Source organism: Branchiostoma floridae, chromosome 8 (assembly GCF_000003815.2).
Source record: "Branchiostoma floridae strain S238N-H82 chromosome 8, Bfl_VNyyK, whole genome shotgun sequence".
In the NCBI taxonomy this organism is placed as follows: domain Eukaryota; kingdom Metazoa; phylum Chordata; class Leptocardii; order Amphioxiformes; family Branchiostomatidae; genus Branchiostoma; species Branchiostoma floridae.
In genome coordinates this window covers 17,657,991-17,678,131 of record NC_049986.1, presented here as the reverse complement: position 1 = coordinate 17,678,131, position 20,141 = coordinate 17,657,991, and the positions used below count along the sequence as shown (strand labels likewise).

At 39.1% G+C, this 20,141-nt stretch overlaps 1 protein-coding gene across 37 annotated transcripts in view; it reads right to left on the bottom strand.

Annotated features, from left to right (window-relative positions):
• Nucleotides 1–966: 966 nt before the first annotated feature.
• Nucleotides 967–20,141, bottom strand: part of LOC118421631 (spectrin alpha chain, non-erythrocytic 1-like) — a 70,542-nt gene continuing 51,367 nt past the window's right edge. For 12 of the 37 annotated variants that reach the window (XM_035829029.1, XM_035829015.1, XM_035829010.1 and 9 more), the window contains 19 exons: nucleotides 19,679–19,729; nucleotides 18,760–18,858; nucleotides 18,172–18,331; nucleotides 16,759–16,972; nucleotides 16,123–16,312; nucleotides 15,117–15,232; nucleotides 14,713–14,776; nucleotides 14,128–14,240; nucleotides 13,432–13,449; nucleotides 12,764–12,826; nucleotides 11,870–11,924; nucleotides 11,168–11,209; nucleotides 10,350–10,444; nucleotides 9,322–9,423; nucleotides 8,938–8,991; nucleotides 7,363–7,509; nucleotides 6,455–6,602; nucleotides 4,280–4,427; nucleotides 967–2,102 (listed from right to left, as the gene is read on the bottom strand). In XM_035829029.1, the coding sequence (XP_035684922.1) occupies nucleotides 4,293–4,427; nucleotides 6,455–6,602; nucleotides 7,363–7,509; nucleotides 8,938–8,991; nucleotides 9,322–9,423; nucleotides 10,350–10,444; nucleotides 11,168–11,209; nucleotides 11,870–11,924; nucleotides 12,764–12,826; nucleotides 13,432–13,449; nucleotides 14,128–14,240; nucleotides 14,713–14,776; nucleotides 15,117–15,232; nucleotides 16,123–16,312; nucleotides 16,759–16,972; nucleotides 18,172–18,331; nucleotides 18,760–18,858; nucleotides 19,679–19,729 (1,866 nt within the window). In that variant the 3' untranslated portion in view covers nucleotides 967–2,102; nucleotides 4,280–4,292. Of the gene's footprint in view, nucleotides 2,103–4,279; nucleotides 4,428–6,454; nucleotides 6,603–7,362; nucleotides 7,510–7,560; nucleotides 7,667–8,937; nucleotides 8,992–9,321; nucleotides 9,424–9,644; nucleotides 9,722–9,811; nucleotides 9,873–10,349; nucleotides 10,445–11,167; nucleotides 11,210–11,869; nucleotides 11,925–12,763; nucleotides 12,827–13,431; nucleotides 13,450–14,127; nucleotides 14,241–14,712; nucleotides 14,777–15,116; nucleotides 15,233–16,122; nucleotides 16,313–16,758; nucleotides 16,973–18,171; nucleotides 18,332–18,759; nucleotides 18,859–19,678; nucleotides 19,730–20,141 lie in introns of those variants that run through there. The other 25 variants (XM_035829007.1, XM_035829021.1, XM_035829027.1 and 22 more) reach the window with 19 other exon arrangements.

The window sequence follows — 20,141 nt, the reverse complement described above, 5'->3', positions numbered from 1 at the left end:
GTATAAACTTTAATGAGGATGACACCTTGGCTACTAGGAGCAAACTCTTTATATTGTAATTCTTGGAGTCTTCTGTAGAAATTACTTTCTGGTTTTAAGAGGATCTTGACATCATTAAATGCAATACATGTACTAGTATGTTAGCATGCTGAACAGACATGTTTTTCACTCTCAAAACATGCTATCTGACGTATAACAAAACTGTCTTTGGTCATTATTAAGAACACTGAATCCCATGCCCAAATGTTTCCAAAATACTTTTCGGTGACTTGTTGCCATATGTGCGGATGGTCTATTGAAATAAACTGCATAGTACTACCATTTGAAGTCTGATTGTCATAAAGCCCCCTTTACAAATCAAGAATTTAGGTCGGCCGAGTTGTCAGCGAGCTCTTAAGTACGAGGAGGTATGGCCCTGATGCCGACGAGTAAACTCTGCCATTTGTTCGTAGGCATCAGGGTCATGCCTCCTCGTAATTTAGGGCTCGCTGACAACTCGACCGAGCTAAATTCTTGATTTGTAAAGGGGGCTTAAGTGGTACTTTGCATGTAATTTATTACAAGCTTCTTGATACAAAAAGTGAATTTTCTGGGGGAAGAGTTTCAAAACTGAGCTTGTTGATAAGACCATGAAACATTAATGTATCTAAATAATTATCCTGGCTTAAACTTACCCTAAGCATAAACACACACACACACATACACAAAACATCTGCATCCTGAATTTATGCATTTGCACACAAAACCTCTTTGACATGTTTTTCTATGGAATGATTTGTAATCTTATTTTCCCCGATTTCTGAAACACTAGTTTCCTCAGTCCTTTGTTGTATTCCCCAACAGAATATTGTTCTGTGTTATCAACCAATGTGGGAGATTTACAGAACTTAACATAGATTACTATGATCATTCTCTCAAGTACACAGAATAACATTCTCAACTCAAACTCAAGAATGCAATGGGGTCTTGCTCCGGAGTAATACTACTTTATTGTGCTGTCAGCATGCCACACAGAGAACAGGAGTGAGTCACACAGTGTGCAAGTATCAGTGGAAGAGCACATGCATGGATACACTTCTTGGTGGAAAACAACTAAAACAATTCAAGTACAAGAATTCAAGAAATTGTCTAAACTTCAATAAACAATGGTCTGTATTACAGTCATGATGACATTTAAGGAATGGTAACTTCAAACATGCTTCTCTTCCCATCCCATTTCTTCCTGACATAAGTTCTGAGCTTGTTGCATTCATATTACCAGATGTTGGTGGTAGCTTGCAGCAGCTTCAGAAGCAACAATTTGTATAAAACCAGTCCTTAATGTGATCCTTAAAAACAAACGTCTAAAACTGCAGAGTTTTGACAACAAAGCTCACAAAATGGTCTGAGGGAAACTGCAAAGAGACTTTGGTTATGGTCAAGTCTCTGCCTTGCTGCTACATGAGCACTTGCAAAGTCTTTATTATAGCCAAGAGTACAACCACACACTGTCTCAGTCCCTAATGGAGATATTACTACATATACTTGGATGAAGTCTCCATCAATACTATGCATTAGTTCTACTTTTAATAACAGTTGCTATTTGTAGTTAATCAGTTCTTACATATCCTACTATATGTAACACTATCATTCACTATCAGCAAAGTAAGCTGGATATAGAAATATGTATCGACTTTTGTAGGGTAACTATTCTTGGGTTAACATTGGATTGTTATTTCAGTAGTATACGTTGCAATTATGTAGCAATTTCTAACTACTTATGCTAACTTTCTACTACGAAAGTGTAGTGGCTTCATGAGGCAGACCCTTGCTATAAACTGTGCAAGGCAGCTTCCAAACCAGCAAGATGGTAGAATGTAAATACACACACATGCATACGCAACAGCACAATAAGACTAACATTCTGAGTAACTATATAGGTAGCATAGCGGGTAATACATTGTAAGCTTACTATAAGTGGGGAAGGGGTGGGGGGATTAGTTGGCGAATAGGGACTGGGTAAAGTCTATGTAGTCGAGCGCTCCTGTGACCTCGTGGCCTCTGTTATCCACGTACGGTTTCATGCGGAGGATGCAGTATTCCGCCTGGTCCTTTGTCAGGTTCTGGAAAAGGTGGAAGATTAGAGTCAGAAACAACCCATGTCATGTAAATTTGCACATCTGTTACAGCAAGGAGCTTTTATTAAGACCATCTTTATAAAAGCTCCTTGGTTACAGGCTGAAAAAGCAATGATCTACTGAATAGTACATACATTTGTATTTAGGCATTCTCTGTATAATTTGAATACGTACAAGGAAGAATACATTCAAATGGATTTAAAAAGATTAGGTCATTCTTGCTACTCTTTCAAATATGGATCATACTTTTCAAGTTAAAAACTACAAGGGGAAAGGATGGAGGTTGTTGGGTCAGCAAAGTGCAAATGCCACCGAGGTCCTTCAAAAATCTCTCCTGCAATAAAGAAGTTTAAAATTCTATATAGACCTTTCAAGCAGATGGTTAAAGTTATATGGCAGTGACAGCAAATTCTTTCTGGCAGACCAGCAACTTAGTGTGTTTTTTGTGGATGAAAAATGTTGCATGCACTAACTACACATAAAAGTTGCTGCATGCCTAATGTTAGTGCATATTGGTTTACATGTAGCTCTGGCATGTGCACTTTGCCACACATGTATTTAAGTTAATGTGCAACTAATGAACAAGAAGTGCCCAATTGTAGCAAAAAACAGGCTTCTATTGTTCACATTTATGGTTATCTTTATCTAAAGGCCACCCCACTGTGATGACTTGCTTACAGTGCATGACCTGCTGCGAATGAACCATTATTTCTATAGGCATGTGCTTAAGTTCCGTTGTATGTCAAGGTTAATCAAGTATGAATCGGTTGTGGTCGCCATCTGTAATTGACTGAACCATGACTGCTCCGTTTTGAAAGTCATGTAATTTTCTTGGTAAAGGAAGCACTTTCCAACTGACTGTGCTTCAGGAAATGTGTTATCGTCATCTGAGAGATAAAACACTGTGATGACTTGGTTACAGTGCATTAAGCACGTCAAAGTTACCTGACTGAAAAATTGGACTGAGATGCAAGCCTACAATTTTTCCATCAAATCAAAGAGAGCTTTAGCCTGTGGGTTTCTTAAAACATCATTATTGTCTTGTTTTCAAACATTTATCAATTTGAACGTAAACAGAAATTCTTCATATATGAAGTCATTCCAGTGGTATGGCCTTGTCTGACATTGTTTATTTATAATGTATACATGGAGGTGCTGCAGTAAACAGACTGAAGGCAGACAAGCAAGCAGGCAAGAAATTCATTGCACAGAAACAGAATAGGCAATGAACTAAAAAACACTGGTACATCACTGCCACTGGAAGTAAAATACATCACATCACATCACATCAATTCCTTATATCAAATCATCCGAGGATTGACACTGTGACATCACTGGAATCAAAACCACATGCGTGCAAGCATTGAGAGTGATTGGTACATTGTATATGGAGTACATGTATGTGTAACTGTCAGGTAGAAAGTGACAAAGTTTGACACAGAAGAGGCAGAATGGTACATTGTGCATTATAGCTTTTTTTTGCTGGCATTTACAAATGTATGCATGGCAATACAGCAACTGCTCAAGATCTTGTTTTGAATGTATTTGATACTAGAAGCATATTAACCTGTTTACGAGGGGCGATAATGTGCACAGCTCAAATTTAGGCAGAAATCTAGTATAAAGCCTTTAAAAGTTTACCAAAATTCAAACCATTGTGATCATCACTTTGCAGGTGACATCCAGTAACATTTTCCATTCCACCTCTCTATTCTTGCAAAGAATCCCCAGTGCACCAATTATCTGCTGTGTCTACTTCACGTGTAACCTTGATAACCTGTAAATTTGTGGCACCTGATGACTCATGCTAATCCAATTACCATTTAAGTAGAAGAAAAAAGGTGATTTCACCACTGCCTGGAGCAAATCAAATTCTAGACTTCAAAACAAAATTTCCCTTGAGTCCTTTGCAATGTTAGGGAATGTCTGGCAAAAACCAAATGCAACGTCTCTTTGTAGTGGACTGTGTTAAGTAGACACAGCAAGTACTCAGTGTACTGGGCTGAGTGCAAAGCTACAATGTGCAAGCTACACATGTCATTATAAAGTGTTGCAGGCAGTACAGAAAGACTAGAGCAGGCGCAGAACAAAGACAAGAGAAGACAGGACCGAGAAAGAGTCTCTCAGACAGAGAGAGAGAGAGAGAGATGGAGCAAACTTACGACAGAGGTGAGGTCAGTAGGTGTTACTGTTAAAGAGTTTTTGGATAAAGTCTCTGTAGTCGTAGTGGTCTGGAACCTCTCTGCCGGTGGAGTCCTTCCACAGAACCATGTGTTTGACACAGTAGTCTGCCTGTTGTTTAGTCAGGTGCTGTGGACAAGAAGTGACACATGCCCCATGAAGTGCACAGGGAGAGGAGGCGAGAGAGGCGTGGGAGGGGAGCCAACCTTGCACTGCAGAGGGTCTTACTGCTATCAAACTGAACTTAAATTTGTTCAATTCAGACAGGATACAATTTCGTCAACGAATTTTAGACATCAATGCAGTATATCAGTTACTGTTACACAATACTGGAAAGATTCTTTTTCTAGATTTATTCAGTTGCTTGAGTAACTTTTTGATTGCGTAGGATACATTTTTTATTCAAAAAGAAAAAATCTTTCCACTTTCTGAGGGAAAAGCTATAATATATACTGAAGCAACAAAAAAAATGTTTCAAGCATTTTTCCAGAAGCAAAACAAATGGCAGGAGTTGGTGTGACTGAAAATAACAGATCATACTTGTAATCACCAAGTGCAACATCAAAGAAGCTACTTAGATGTATTATGTATTTTTTACACAATACATCTGTAATACAATGATGAAAAAATGGATTTTATTAGACCCTTGAGAGCAAGGCAGATTCCATAGCTACAAAATTAATATGAACAAAAAATTAAAAAATAAAAAGATGAAAAGATTGGTAAAGCTGTGCTGAAGGTGAATAGATGACGGTTGCATTACAGGGTGCAGCCACTAGGGGGAGCAGCAGGAATAGGATACTACTATTACTAGTCTAGCAAAAAATGAATCATGATGAAAGGCTAAATTCATGGTGTTTGTGCATGAAAAGGGGTGTGCTGCACATGTAATACACAGGGTTTGTTGTTTTGTAATGCTGCACAGCTTTTCCATGTGCAAATCCATAGATGAAGATGAAGTCCACAGGTTACATGGAAGTCAAACAATATCAGATCGATCATAATGTACATTATAGAAAGGGTTTCAAACATGTCATTCTATCGTTATCAACTTTACTAGTAAAATTTCCAATGGCTTTGACTAAAATATCATTATCCAGTTGGTATGCATCCTTAGCTTGAAAACCTTGGACATTTTTTTTACCCTGCCAAAGTTTCTGTATCCATTTAGCTACTTTTGCCAGAGTCCTAATAAAGGTAGCTAAAAGGTGTAACAATCAATTTTGCAAGAAATTTCAGTTTATTTTAAGCTATGGAGATGAAGACTTTTCTGATGACTGTCCATGGAAATATCGAAATCCTGTGTATACATGAAGAAGTGCACAGTGCTTTGCTGACTAAGAAAGCAGGGAGAGTGTGTATGGATGTCTGTATTCTAAGGGAAGCCATGGGTGGGTGGTTAAAGCAGGGTTATATCATAGCAAGGTAAATACAATCTTCTATTGTTACCATGTTAAACAATAATATTATTAGTGATCTAATTTGATGCACAAAAATTACAATTTCATGCCGTTTACATTCACATACATACACAATGTTGTTAGAAAAATTTGAGCATGAAAATACTAAAAATGTATTTGTATTTGATGATCCCAAAGTTGAATGCTTTTTAATACAAATGCTTTTTAGTACAAATCTTCAAATCTGGGTTATAGCATGATTCTGACATCCATTACAGACAAAACAATCACAAAATTATCATTAATTTGTAGAACAATGACATCAATTTGCAATCTACAAGGAATTCAGTATTCCATGATTCTGAAACATTGTGCACGTTACATGGACCACTTTGAGGTGAGTTACAAACAATCACCAGCAATTTGTAGGTTAGTATCAATTTTAGTGTTTTGAGGATAAGAGACTCAGTGCACATTGTTAATAAGTACAAAGACCTGATTGAGCACCATCAAATTGTGTTCAATTTATTCAGAGAAATATGAAGTGGGTGCATTGTGTACTGATATATCTGTAATGATGTATATACATTGTATGCAAGACAGGAATTTTAGAGGAATGTCACCCAAGGTTTAGAAAGAAGGTTGGAAGAAAAATCAACATTTCATAATTTCATCACAACTGTGCATTCTTATGATCATCTCCTTGAATAAAACTTTATAAGAAGATTGTTCATTGATCAGGATGGTCAGTCTCACCGCGTAGAGCTCTTCCTTCGTCACGTATGGTTTCCCCTCCGTAGCGATGGCCCGGAAGGCGTTCTCCACCTCCTCGCTCGTTTGCACGTTCTCTGTCTCGCGACTGATCATGAAGGCCATGTACTCCTGCAGTGACACGTACCCATCCCTGACAGGCGCAAGGAGGGAAGAAAACACTTCATATCATAACCAGCAGGCTTTTAGCTACTATCATGTAGGGTTGGACAAGTTTTCTAAAATTCACTTGTCCTGTCGGGCAAGCACATAAAAATTTTACTTGCCCGCACCAACTTTTCACTTGCCCAAAATTCAAAATTTAATGACTGTCACTTTTATATGCATCTTCACTTGAGTTCCAGCAATGGAATTCTTATTATTGCCTCTATTTTTCTATGTTGACCATTGCTGGATGTCATGACTGTGAAAGGTAACACGTAGAAAAACTCACTCAATGGAAAAATCTTACTCGCCCGATCGGGCAAGTAGGGTAGGTCATGCACTTGCCCAATGGGCACTTTCACTTGCCCGGGACAATGGGGCTAGTGGACTTGTTCAACCCTGTCATGGGGGTCCAAATTTCTTGGTGAGTCACGGGCAGTGATATAGGCACAACTATTGTAGGGGGATCCAGGGGCACCTTCATGGTGCAGAGTTTTTAAGAATTTTAAGTTACAATGACGTATTCTAACTAGTATCCTAAGGGCTAAAATTACTGTCAGAGAGGTTACAGTTGAAGACTGTGACCACAAATGACATAGTGGCATCCCTGGTCAATCAGAAGTTTATGTTTGTCAGAGGATCTTCTCCAAAGTGTGAAAGCATCCAGTACGTCTAATTTCGAGTCCCTCTGCACCCCAGCCTCCCGAAAAGCCTCTCAGATAACCAGTGATTGAGAATATTGAACAAACCTATTGGGATCGACGGTGTCGAGTATAGCGTGGAACTCCGGGTCCGGCTCTCCCTCCTCCACCATGGGCAGATCGTACCCCAGGGAGCGCAGACAGGACTTGAACTCGTGATGGTCCAGCTTCCCGCTCTTATCCTTGTCGAAATGTCTGCAGAAAACATCACAACAAGACTTAGTGTCCTTACTTTCTGCCAAAGTACAGTATCATCACTGCTTAAAGTATGTTAGATTGCATGTCAGGTAACATACATGTATAAAAACAGAATACTGGAGAGAAAGCTTCATTGTTATCCTTGTCGAAATGTCTGCAGAAGACACAACAACAACTGCTCTTATATTTATTACTTCCTGCCATTACAGTACAGTATCATCACTGCTTCCAGTATGTTAGATTGTTATGTCAGGTAACATATAAAGACAGAATATTGGAGAGAAAACTTCAATGCTATCCTTGTTGAAATGTCTCAGTAAGACTAAGATTCCTTTCTATCATAGTACATGTATAGTATTGTACACGACTACATTATAGTACATAGTATTATTACTAAGTATCGGGTATGTAACATCTATTATCATAATACCGGTACGTTTACGACGATCTCTCTAGCCATACTGATTTGACAAATTGTCAACGCATCATTTTCTCCAGTTACATGTTGCTGTCATAGGTTACCCTTGCCACTTCTTCTGTGTAACTTTTCTGCCACTCTTGTCCTGCTAAAAGCGTAATATTGTAATTGTAGCACGCCGCGGAATTACACGGCGAACGGGCGCGTGGTTGGGAGGGGGTAAAAAATACCGGTAGGAAGAAACACGGCACAATTAACTGCCGCTATGTACATTTATACATCCTCTGATGTTCCTTCCTTTTCTGTCAGTAAATGCATAAAACATAAACCTGCATGAGCATACAAAATGTCATGAGAAAACGGACGTATACTGTCAAGAATTTTCATTTAACTCCTGTCCGTCACAACCGCTATGACGTAACACTTCACTGCTAGCGTAGATATAAAAATGGCGGGAAAATGGCTGCGTACGTTCAATTTTGCCCATTCAGTCGTAGATCCGGGCTATTATGAACGGTTCTTCACACTTTTACATGAGTTGTAGGTCACCAACAGAAATTCAAGATTGTTGTTGAATCATGTTCGTCTTGTGCCGTGAGCATGTGTAATTATGATCTCAGTAATTTGGCAATGAATGTGACAGTGTGTTCGTCCCACGACGAGCTGCCTACCCCGAAAAAGATACTGAAAACTATTGGCCTTGTTGTCTTCGAATGCATTGTTATCGATGCTTTGTAAATGATGTATTGGACACCTAGATGTCTGAAGTGTGCACAGCTGAGAAATAACTATTGTTGCATGTGTAGATCTCTTTAAGTTCCAGTATTTTTAATCTACCGGTATAAGTCTTACTACCGGTATTATGCCAATGCATGTTACAGTTAAAACTAACATGCTACATTAGGTTTGGTAAAAGTAATAACACTGTTTGGTAAAAGTAATAACACCAGAGCAGATTTAGGAAAAAAGAAATACATGCACTTGGAGAGAGGAGACGTTTTACTTACTTGAACATCATGCTGAACTCCTTGAGAGCCTCCTCCGACACTCCAACTTTGTTCCTGTGGAGAATGAAGAGTACATTAAGTCTGTCAGTCTGTCTGTACATGGGCCATAAATATATGTAAATAAATAAACAAAATGAATACAAGTCCCCAATCAAGTACCTATATTACAGCTGAGTGGAGTTAAGAAAGTCGTATGTCTTTTCCCATTAATGACTATTACACAGAGTACAAAACAGAGGTATAGGATAAAGCTAATAACCTAGTTAACATAATAATAAGGGGTAACATAATTCATTGATATAGTATTACAATGGAGTAGGCTAATCATTAGTTTCGGCATTATGTATATGGCCTCCAGTACAAGAAGAGTAAAGAGAACGTTACCTGGCCTGTATTTGCTGTTCCAGGTTGTGACACATGCGCATCCCCAGTTGGTCCAGCTGGTCCCACTGCTGGGCCAGCCCCACCGTGCTGTGCTCCGTGTACCTGCCAGGGGGCAGCACAGAGAAACTTAGTACTCTCCATACACAAACCAAAGCTATAGCTATACATAGTATGTACTTGTGTAGGTATGGATTTGTAAAGGTTTACACACACTGCTGGGCCAGCCCCACCGTGCTGTGCTCCGTGTACCTGACAGGGGGCAGCGCAGAGCAGCTTAGTACTCTCCACACACACTCGAACCAAAGCTATAGCTATACATAGTATGTACTTGTGTAGGTATGGATTTGTAAAGGTTTACACACACTGCTGGGCCAGCCCCACCGTGCTGTGCTCCGTGTACCTGACAGGGGGCAGCGCACAGCAGCTTAGTACTCTCCACACATACTCGAACCAAAGCTATAGTTATACATAGTATGTACTGGTGTAGGTAAGGATTTGTAACAGTTTACACACACTGCTGGGCCAGCCCGACTGTGCTGTGCTCCGTGTACCTGACAGGGGGCAGCGCACAGCAGCTTAGTACTCTCCATACACACTCGAACCATAGCTATAGATACACATACATTTTGTACATGTACATGTACTTGTGCAAGTAAGGATTTGTAAGGGTTTCATCTTCAAGTAAGCCCTTCGAAGGCATGACATATTACTTGTACACACACCTGCTAGTAGCAGAAACTACACTGTATATGGCACAGCATAAACATACATTTTAGATAAGGTAAAGGGTGAAGCAGTTTCCCTCTCTAGAGGTTAAGTATGATGTTTTTTAATGGCTGATAGTACAATGTGGCTTGTGGCCTCTGACAGACCTCTACTCCTTTTGACAAGAGCAACTTTTTTACGTGCTTAAAGCAATGCCTCCAAAGCATCAGATACTTAACCCTTACAAGTAATGCAATGCAATAAAGGACTACACACAGAGCTGCCCATGCATGTAATGTTACAGAGAGAAATGGTGTCCCCACCTGTTGTCTAAGATGAGTCGCTCCTCCATGTTTGCTCCCAGGTCTTCCACCTTCTTCAGTTGGGTGCGGTGGGTGCGGATCTCCTGGCACTTTTGCTGTGGTAAAAGGAAACAGGATATTTTATTAGGAACTGACTTTGAAGACTTTGAAAGGGTTGCTGCATGAAATTCTTTTTTTTTTTCAGGACAAAATCTTGTGCTAGTCTTCTTTCGAAAAGTACTGTAAATGCATTTAAGTTCGCGGGGATTTAATTTCGCGGTAGCGGGAAAAGGGACTTTTCGCGGTGGATTTAAGTTCACGATAACACCATAGACTGCAGTCTAATACCATAATAGAAAAATGTTCGCGGTGGTTTTAAGTTCGCGGTGAAGTGGTCACCGCGAAAACCGCGAACATTAATCCACTGCGAACATTTCTGCATTTACAGTACTCAACTTTCTTCTTAAGATTTTTTCTCTCATAAGACATAGTACTTCTTCTTTCTAGTGTAAATTCTTCATGTCTTGTATTGAGGAGACTGAGGATAAAAATTATACTGCAAAAGATCCAATGAGACATATACACAAAGAACATTAAATTCTATATCAAACTGGTGATATGGGCAAAGAAACTTCAATCAACAAAACACTGTTGATATTTTAGTTATACTTGTACCAACAAAATATCAAACCCCGTTAGCAGTTGTTATTATACTTAATAAAATACATTTTGCTGCTTTAGATTAAACCTGCTATATATTGTGTAATGTAAACATGTGTTAAAAAAGTTCAGACTGTTGATTTAAACAGTTTGTCCCAACCGCTGGCCAACAGTTTTACCTTCATGAGTTCCAGTTGGTGTTCCAGGTTGCTGGTGCTTGCCTACCACAGAAACAGTCATGGGAATATTTAAACATTTCCTCTTAAAACAACACTGGTCGGACCATTGGAGTTGGATTTGCAGATCAGAGATTTAATTAGATTTTGAATGGATTTGCAAGATGTATCCTTCTGATTGGTTAACAGTTGTACTTATCATTTCTGATTGGTTGATACTTTCACTTGAATCATTGATCATTCTCATTGGTTAAAAGTTGGGCTTGAATCATTGATTCCAATTGGTTGAAGATTGTGCTTGGATCATTCTGATTGGGGTTATGCTATCATTAAATCTGATTGGTTGAATCATTGGTTAACTTCATTGGTGGAAAGCTGGGCTTGAACCATTGATCATTCTGATTGGTTGTAAATTGCACTTGAAATCATTGACTCTGATTGCTTGTAAATTGCACTTGAAATCATTGACTCTGATTGGTTGAAAATTGTGCTTAGTTTATTGATCATTCTGACTGATGTAAGTTATACTTGGTCATTCTGATTGAAAAATAATCAAATCAAAATGAAAATCAAAGAACCTTTGAACTTGGTTTAAGCTGAATTTCAAGCATATATGAAAGGTTTGAGGCTAAATGTTTGCCAGTTTGATTCTCAATCAGTTCCCAGTAGAACAGGGTCCCCTTGTGAGCTGTTTCCAGTTCCTACCTTGGTTGCCTCTAGCTGGGCCTCCAGAGATCCAGTCTCCTCCACCATAGCAGCCCTGGGGATAAATCATACCAGGAAAAATTATTACATGTTGTTGTTGTGACATCAAGGACATTATAACATCATTATTGCATGCTATTGTGACATCATGGAAAGTTTTTTCTTGCTATTTCATCATCATATTCTTTTGTGACATCAGACTTTTATTACTGCCTACTGTGCTGTCATCAGTAGCTGTGACATCCAAATACACAATGCATTATCAGCCATTCTGAACATACCTAAACCTTTTTGCAAGAGATAAATACAGACAATATAAGCAGATTCTGTATTTTAAAATAAACTGTAATCAAAACACATTTCATTATTCCTGGATGCACATAAGAAAAAGCAATGACATTGAAAAAGGGTTAGATATTCTAGAAAGCACACTTAAGATGCAAATGAAGCAAGCTTAATTACATCATTAATAATATGCAAAATATACCAAGCAGAATCTGGTGAAATTCTTGCAGAGAAGAAGTAATGAAGCAAAGTAGATTATCTACGGGACTATCACATGGATATTCTGAAAGACACCAGGTACAAATACAATGTGCTGGACCAGGTGTCTATTGAGCTTATAGAAAGGTCTTTCACAAGGCTTGATTGGTCTTCATTGTTCTGTCATACTCATGGATTTTTGTTTTGATTCTTTGGTTTGTTCCTTTAGTGCCTAGTGGCACATAGGACAGCAAGTACCCTTTCTGTTTCTGTACCATGATTTTGGAGGCCCCAAAACAGGAAGGGTTTGCAAGTCCTATGCCAAAACAAATACCGAATGTGTATTGAGTCTAGAATAGTTATCCCACATAGATAGTCCCTTTCAAACAGAGAGAGATGGACAGGTGAAACCTTTGAGTGCCACGCTCATCTATGAGGCGGTGGTACTTTTGGTACGGACCGAGCAGTTCAATACTAGACAAGACAGGAAAACACAATAGAGTGATTAACAAAGGACAATGACAACAGAAAGAACAATAGGTTAAAACAGACAAAGATTAAAGGTGCTAACTGAAAGTATTTTGCTAAACCTTTGGGTTGCATTATCATTAATGTAAATTAATGAAACAAAGATATTGACAACTTGTGTCTGAGTTCAGACAATAACAAAGCTTTTTGAAATGTGTATTAGCTGAAGAAAATGGCACAAGTAATCAATCTTAAGTTACAGTTAGGATACAGAGAGGGAATTGCATAATTTAGCAAAAGGAAAAAAGAAACTGGAATGCTGAAGAAAATATTATGCAGTTTGCACTTGAAACACAATCATCACCTCAAAAAGGGGAAAAAAACGTATTCAGAATCTTTGAACTACACTAAATTTAAAATCAAAGATTTTAGGGGCTGAAACATTAAAAAATACTTATACAAGCAACTTACATGAACTCTTGATTTCATAGTTTGCCTTTTTCTTTTTCGAAAACATACAGTATTTTGACTTGGATGACAGATATGACGTAACAACATGTAAGACAATCATGAGTGTCAATCATGCAGAAGGAAAGGAGAAAGATATTAACCCGTCCAGGAGGTAGGCCCTTCAGAGTCCAGCACCGGGTGAGAGGGAGAGGAGGTGGAGGAAAGAGGAAAAACGTCAGAAACTGGAACATCTATAAGTACAGGATATTCTCAACAATAGTATAGCCTTCAGTGGGCATCTCTGTTTCAGTTTAAGTACCATGCTGTATATATAATGTACACCCAGAGGATAAGGTAAGACAGCATACAAATGTACTTCATCTAGGACTGATATAAAATTGTTCGCAGACTACAATATGTTAAATCACACACTACTATATGTAATTTGAACTCTAAGACTATCACAAAAAAACAACACTTTTTTTACAGTTTGAAAGAAAGTAGAAAGGAAGATAAGATAAAGACTTAAGTACATGTAAAATACGCTGAGATTTCAAGATACTATTATGATTGCAACAACTATTTTTCTACACACATTAAACAAACAGTTGGACGGCATATACACCAAAGAGATTTACATACACGTACAGGAACAAATCAGTCAGAATTGTGTTGTTGCATTTTCCCCACCTCAATTGCTTGGAAGAATCTGTCATTCCTAGCCATCTTGCTTATATACTTGATGTTGTAAGTAAACTACATGCATGATCTAAAATCCTTAATCTAATTAGCACAGTGCCGTTTGTATGTCGACCCATACACAATACAGCAGAAGCTAAGGTTCGCGTTAAGACTACCTGGTCTCCTGAAGCCAAGAGTGGAAGGCGTTGGCATGCTGAGCGAACTGGCGGCGCAGTTTGTCGTTCTCCTCCTGTCGCACCTTCTCCTTATTCAGCTCTGCCTCGCGCTCCTGTAATGTCACACCTTCACATCAGTTGGGATTTTCTTTCTTTCATGTCACACGTTCATGTCAGTTGGGATTTTCTTTCTTTCATGTCACACGTTCATGTCAGTTGGGATTTCCCTCATTTTACATACTATTGTATTATGTTGTCTTTAGTTAACTTGTGTTAATATTTGTGGAGTCTTGCTGTATTACAACTTACTTGCTGTATTACAAGTAAACAAAAAAAAAAAAACCTTTCACCTTAGTCTCTACCAAACTATGCTGGCTATAGCAAGGATAATTCCAGGTGAGTTTGTCCACCAAAGAAAAGAATGTTCAGATTGAAAAATGTTAAATTGTCATCAGCTCCTTTAATCTAACTTGCAGGTACATGACCAACATATAGCCAGGTGTATTTTGGTAAGAACACTTGGTTTCTAAAATACCAGATACAGTGACTGTAGCTCTAAAAAGTCAGCTATCAAAGTTGCCTTACCGCAATGATGCGCTGCAGGTTCCTCCAGGTATCATCAATGGCCTCAATAGTGAACCAGGTGTACCTGAGGGAAGCGAAGGAAAACAATTGGAGAAAACACAATACTAATAATCAGAAAGTTTACCATTGTAATATGATTACTTCCAATACAGATGAGCTTTCACCATAATACTAATAGTAATAAGGAAGCAAATGCTAGGCAGCGTACTGTACCGTACCCTCTTTATATATGGACTTCATCTTATCACTGTTGCAACAAATGCACAAGAATTTAAGACAAAAAAAGCTACACTTGCAATATTAAGTGCCAGTACAAAAAGTAGTATGAGAAAAATTTTATATGCTTTTAAAACTGTTTAGAAGATTAGAGCATTGTGAGGTAAAAGGGATATATCAGTACTTACGGGTTGCTGGTGACCTTGTAGCTCTTGATCTTCTTGTCCAGCTCGATCAGCTGCTGGTAGTCAGCTTCTGCTGAGGTCAGCGAGGCCTTGAAGGCTGCGTGGGCATCTTTAAGAGCCTGGAGCAACATTAGAAACAGTTACATTTTCTGCAACTAGATGGTAAAACAAACTTCCAACAAACCACACTTTCTATATCAGGGCTCGAAATACCCCCTGCATATGCAGGTTAGTGCAGGTAAAATTGGTGCTGTGCAGGTATTTCTGGTGTCTACGTGCACCTAACCTGCACTGGTCCATGTACTGGGTTTTATGCATAAATGTCATGGTATAGGTGTATGTGGATTGTTATTGACTGCTTTGACTGTTACCACCTATAATGTATAAAAGAAAATATAGCAATTAATGGTTCCTGAACAATTCTAGCATGATCAATACTTCCTAAATTCATACTGGTGCAGGTTAAGTTTGTCTGGTGCAGGTAATTTTTCATGTTACCTGCACCAGTGCAGGTTTGCAGAAAAAAGTATTTCGAGCCCTGTATATGTTGCCCCACCCCCTGCAAGAAAAATGGCTGCTGTTTAAGTATAGCTGAGACTTGTATGCATGACATGACTTGTTTTATAACGATATTTGAGGCATCATTTGCAAGTAAAACAATTTTCTGACAATGCATACTTCATGATTTCAATTGCTTCTTGGGTTGGGGAACATTGCAAAATTAGAATTGTAGACGAGGTCTATAGTAGCTTCACAATTTCACAAGGAACTGCAATGAAACCTTTCTGTAATGCCATCCAAAATATCACTCAGAGGAAAAGAATGCACAGAGAAGAAAGGTACTTTGCCTAAGGAAGGCGCATCCCACAGTCCTTATGACATGTGATGCAAACTGCTTTGTCTTACCTTTGCCTCTTCCTTCAAGACCTCGATAAAAAGCAGCCTGCTGGCTGACTTCAGCTTTCATGAATGAACAAATGTTCAAACAAACAAACAAAAAATTCCTAACCTTGATCTCCTCAATGGAGTTACAGCGGACAGGGTCGGTGAGATCCTCCTCCGCGTTCTCAAACCAGCTGTTGAAGGCCGAAGCTTTCTTGGCAAACAGCAGGAACAGGTCCTCCACCTGCTTGAACTGCTCCTGGGAGCGAAGCAGGCGCTGCTTACGAGCCCCTGAGTCTGCCAGCAGTTTCTCCCATCTATGTGTTAACATAAAAAAATGACCCTTCAAAACACGCACAGTCATGACATTTTCATTGACACATACATGTAGGTGCATCCTAATCCACTTATTGACAAGTTTTAATAATAGTGACTAATATATTCCAAAACTAGAATTTCAACACTTTTTCATTCAAGGATATGTCTGATGAATTAAGTAAAAATCTCTAACATCTGACATCATGGAAAACATGTTAACATCTATCTGAAAATTGTCTCTGTGATTCCAACATGATTTACAAGATCATGTACAATATCAAAGACTTACTTTAGAAACAAAAGTCTTGTATATCTGATACCAGGGAAAATTTTATCATCTTGTAGATTTGTTTTCTCTTTGAATCAGCAAAAAACGAAACAACAAATCTAAGAACCAAGAAAACAAATTTGTCTGTCCCATCCAAAACGTTCATGTGAGACCCACCTCTTGATGAGGTTGGCGTGGCGCTGCTTGATGGCGTCGGACTGAGCATGCTGGGAAGCGACCAGCTGGTCCTTGAGCTTGGTGATGGTGGTGATGCCCTCCTTCTCGAAGGCCTGCAGACCCGCATCGAACGTTTCCTGCTTCGTCAGCAGGGTCTGTACCGAGCTCAGGTCACGCCCGTAGTCGTCAGAGAACACCGTCGCTTCCTTGTCAGCTAAACAGGAGCGAAAGTGGAAAAATTGGTATCATTAAATTACAAAAAAATCCTTTGAACCGAGCTCAGGTCACGCCCGTAATCGTCAGAGAACACCGTCGCTTCCTTGTCAGCTGTGCAAGACGAATCAAAGAAAAGTTAGTTGTGACGAGTTAGTTGTGACACAGTAATTTTGGAGGGAGAAAAAAATACTGCTATGATCATTAGAGATATTCTAACATAACATGCCCATCATCTTAAGCGACTACTTCTTCATTGACAGCCATACAGATGCAAGAGTAAAAATGTCAGTGCTACCAATCTGCCTTTGCTTACTATGATAAAAATACTCAAGTTGCAGCCAACATCAACCAAGAACATTATCACTTCCTATCATTGATAGAGTTATCAGGTTGGTTGGTAATGGGAATATTAATACTGAAAGTCAAGTATCCTGAACTGCTTTACAACAAAAACAAAGTAAGTGGTTGTAGCTATAAGAGATAGAGTATTGAGGAAAAGGCATAATCCCAGACAGAAGCATCTGGACATGTGAGACAGGACTTTGCTAGGTGCTGAATTGACTATCAATAACTGTGACATAAGTCACAGAACCTCTCCTTGGTGAAGAACTGGGCATCACTAACTATAACACAAGTGGCAGGACCTCTCCTTGGTGAAGAACTGGGCATCACTAACTATTATTCAGGTAATGGAACTCTCCTTGGTGCTGAACAGGGCATCACTGACTGTAACACAACTCACGGGACCTCTCCTTGGTACTGAACTGGGCACCACTAACTACTACACAAGTCACAGGACCTCTCCTTGGTACTGAACTGGGCACCACTAACTACTACACAACTCACAGGACCTCTCCTTGGTACTGAACTGGGCATCACTAACTACTACACAAGTCACAGAACCTCTCCTTGGTGCTGAACTGGGCATCACTAACTATTACATAAGTCACAGGACCTCTTCTTGGTGCTGAACAGGGCATCACTAACTAGTAGCATTACACCAGTCACAAGTCCTCTCCTTGGTACTAAACTATAATTCATGTTTCTCAGAGAAAGCAACTGTAGAAGCCATCTAAAACATCTCACCAATCCAAGACTCTACAACATCAGCCTTCCAGTTGAACTGTAGGTTCTTTATCTTTCTCAGATATGTTAAGAAAACAGAGGTAACTGTAGAAGCCATCTAAGACATCTCACCAATCCAAGACTCCACAACATCAGCCTTCCAGTTGAACTGCAGGAAGGCAGAGTTGTCGTCCAGGTTCTGTTTGCGCTTGGTGGCGCTGTCCTCCAGCGAGCGCACCTTGGACTCCAGGGACTGGATCCTTCCTCTGATGTCATCCGAGCGGTGGTTGCCCTGTATAAAAAACACAAGCTCAGTTTATATACTATATACTAGCTCTAGAAAATTAGCTGAAACTTTTCCTAAATTTTTTTCACTGGTAGTACTGGAAGAAACAGGAGGTAAGCTACAAATCATGCATCATCTTGAACTGTGGAATTCAACTTATAAAATAGATAGACTATTTAAAAAAAGGAATTAATACAGTTTTAAGACTTTTGCAAAGATGAACTGCTAAAAAATCATGATATATGATAGCACTCATATGCTGTATGATAGTGAGATTGTTTGGAAACTCTTAAGTTCTTGCATCGGGTCCTCAGTAAGAAATGATAACAGTATACTTCTTATGTGTTGGAACAAGTCAAGTTGAACAATTCAGAAAAATATTTTTGTGCATAATGGAATATTGATCTAGTCAAAGTTTACCAAGGAAGACTTACCTCATCAATCAGTTTGTTCCCCTGAGAGTAGATGTAATCCACACGCTCACGGTGAACCTTGAAGTCCGTCTCAAACGCCTCGTGCTTCTTTTGCAGACCCTGGGACACATTCAGCAGCAGAAATTTTACTAAACACTCTAGTTTAGTGTAGTAGCACTGAGACTATGTTGGACAGACTGCTACAGATGTAGTTTAACTTTTTTCCCTTACAAATGGACAAAAATACAGTGCATCATTCTATCAACTGTACGATGATGGGCTTTAGTTTATGTCTTAAACATTCTGTACAATGTAAATGTAAAGGATGCAACAAACTGTTGTCTCGCCCAAGCCATGCTGCAAAATCTACAGATGTATCACAACACAACAAAAGCAAGACAACCCAGACACACAAAGCATAGCCAGTCCATTAAGTCAAACTCATGTTGAAAGTTGGCGCGGTTTCTGGCAAGGTACAACTATGAAGTAAGAGGGAAGGTGAGTTGGGTGTGATGAAATGAAAAACATAAAATTAGTGAGATTGAGACAGAGGAAGGTTTTGTGAGTTTACAGAATTGGAAATTGGGGGTAATAAAAAGTTGGACAGATAAGTTTTCTATGTTGCACAAACCATTTGAGACCAACAAAATCTTTTGGGCTTGATGTCTGACTAACCTGAAGAGGCTTCCAAACAATTTTCCAGACAAGAAACTAGCTGGACACGACAATTTCAAACATTAAAAACCTGAAGAGTTACTGCTCTCCACTTAAAAATTTAAGCCTTCCTTTCTTTACGTTTTTTATTGGTGTCAAGCCCAAATTAGATCAAAGATGGACTCAAAAAAGTTGCAATTTAGAAGAGGGAGGGGAACATTAATGGTGACAAAATAGTGAAACAGAGGTTGGACAGGATGAAGTGGTCGAGACAGGCGGGTTTTACCTTCATAGTGGCAGAAACCGCTCCCAACTCAGTAGAAAGGTTCAGAAAATACTGTTGGGGAGAAACGGAGCAGCCAGAAAACTTAAGGACAGTAAAGAAAAGGAAAGAAACAGTCTCAAACCAAGGCAAGTCAACTAAAGTGGAGATGGGTTATAATTCATGAAAAAGTTTTCAAAAAAATTTTTATTTTTTATTCAAGATGCAAATGCAACTTGAGACAACAAGCACATGGCACATTCTATAATCACTGTGTGTAAGAAATTGTTCCATAACATGTGACAACTGTATCATAAATGGTCAGCAAACAAGTAAAACAACATGCATGAAAGGAGCAAATTAGCATGTTACCAACATGTGACCAATAATAAATGTTGAATAGGGTGAAAAGGAATGGAGGTGTGTCCGTGAATAGTTTCATCAGGTTGGTACGTCACTGAATAAAGAGACCCTTTTTACACAACCA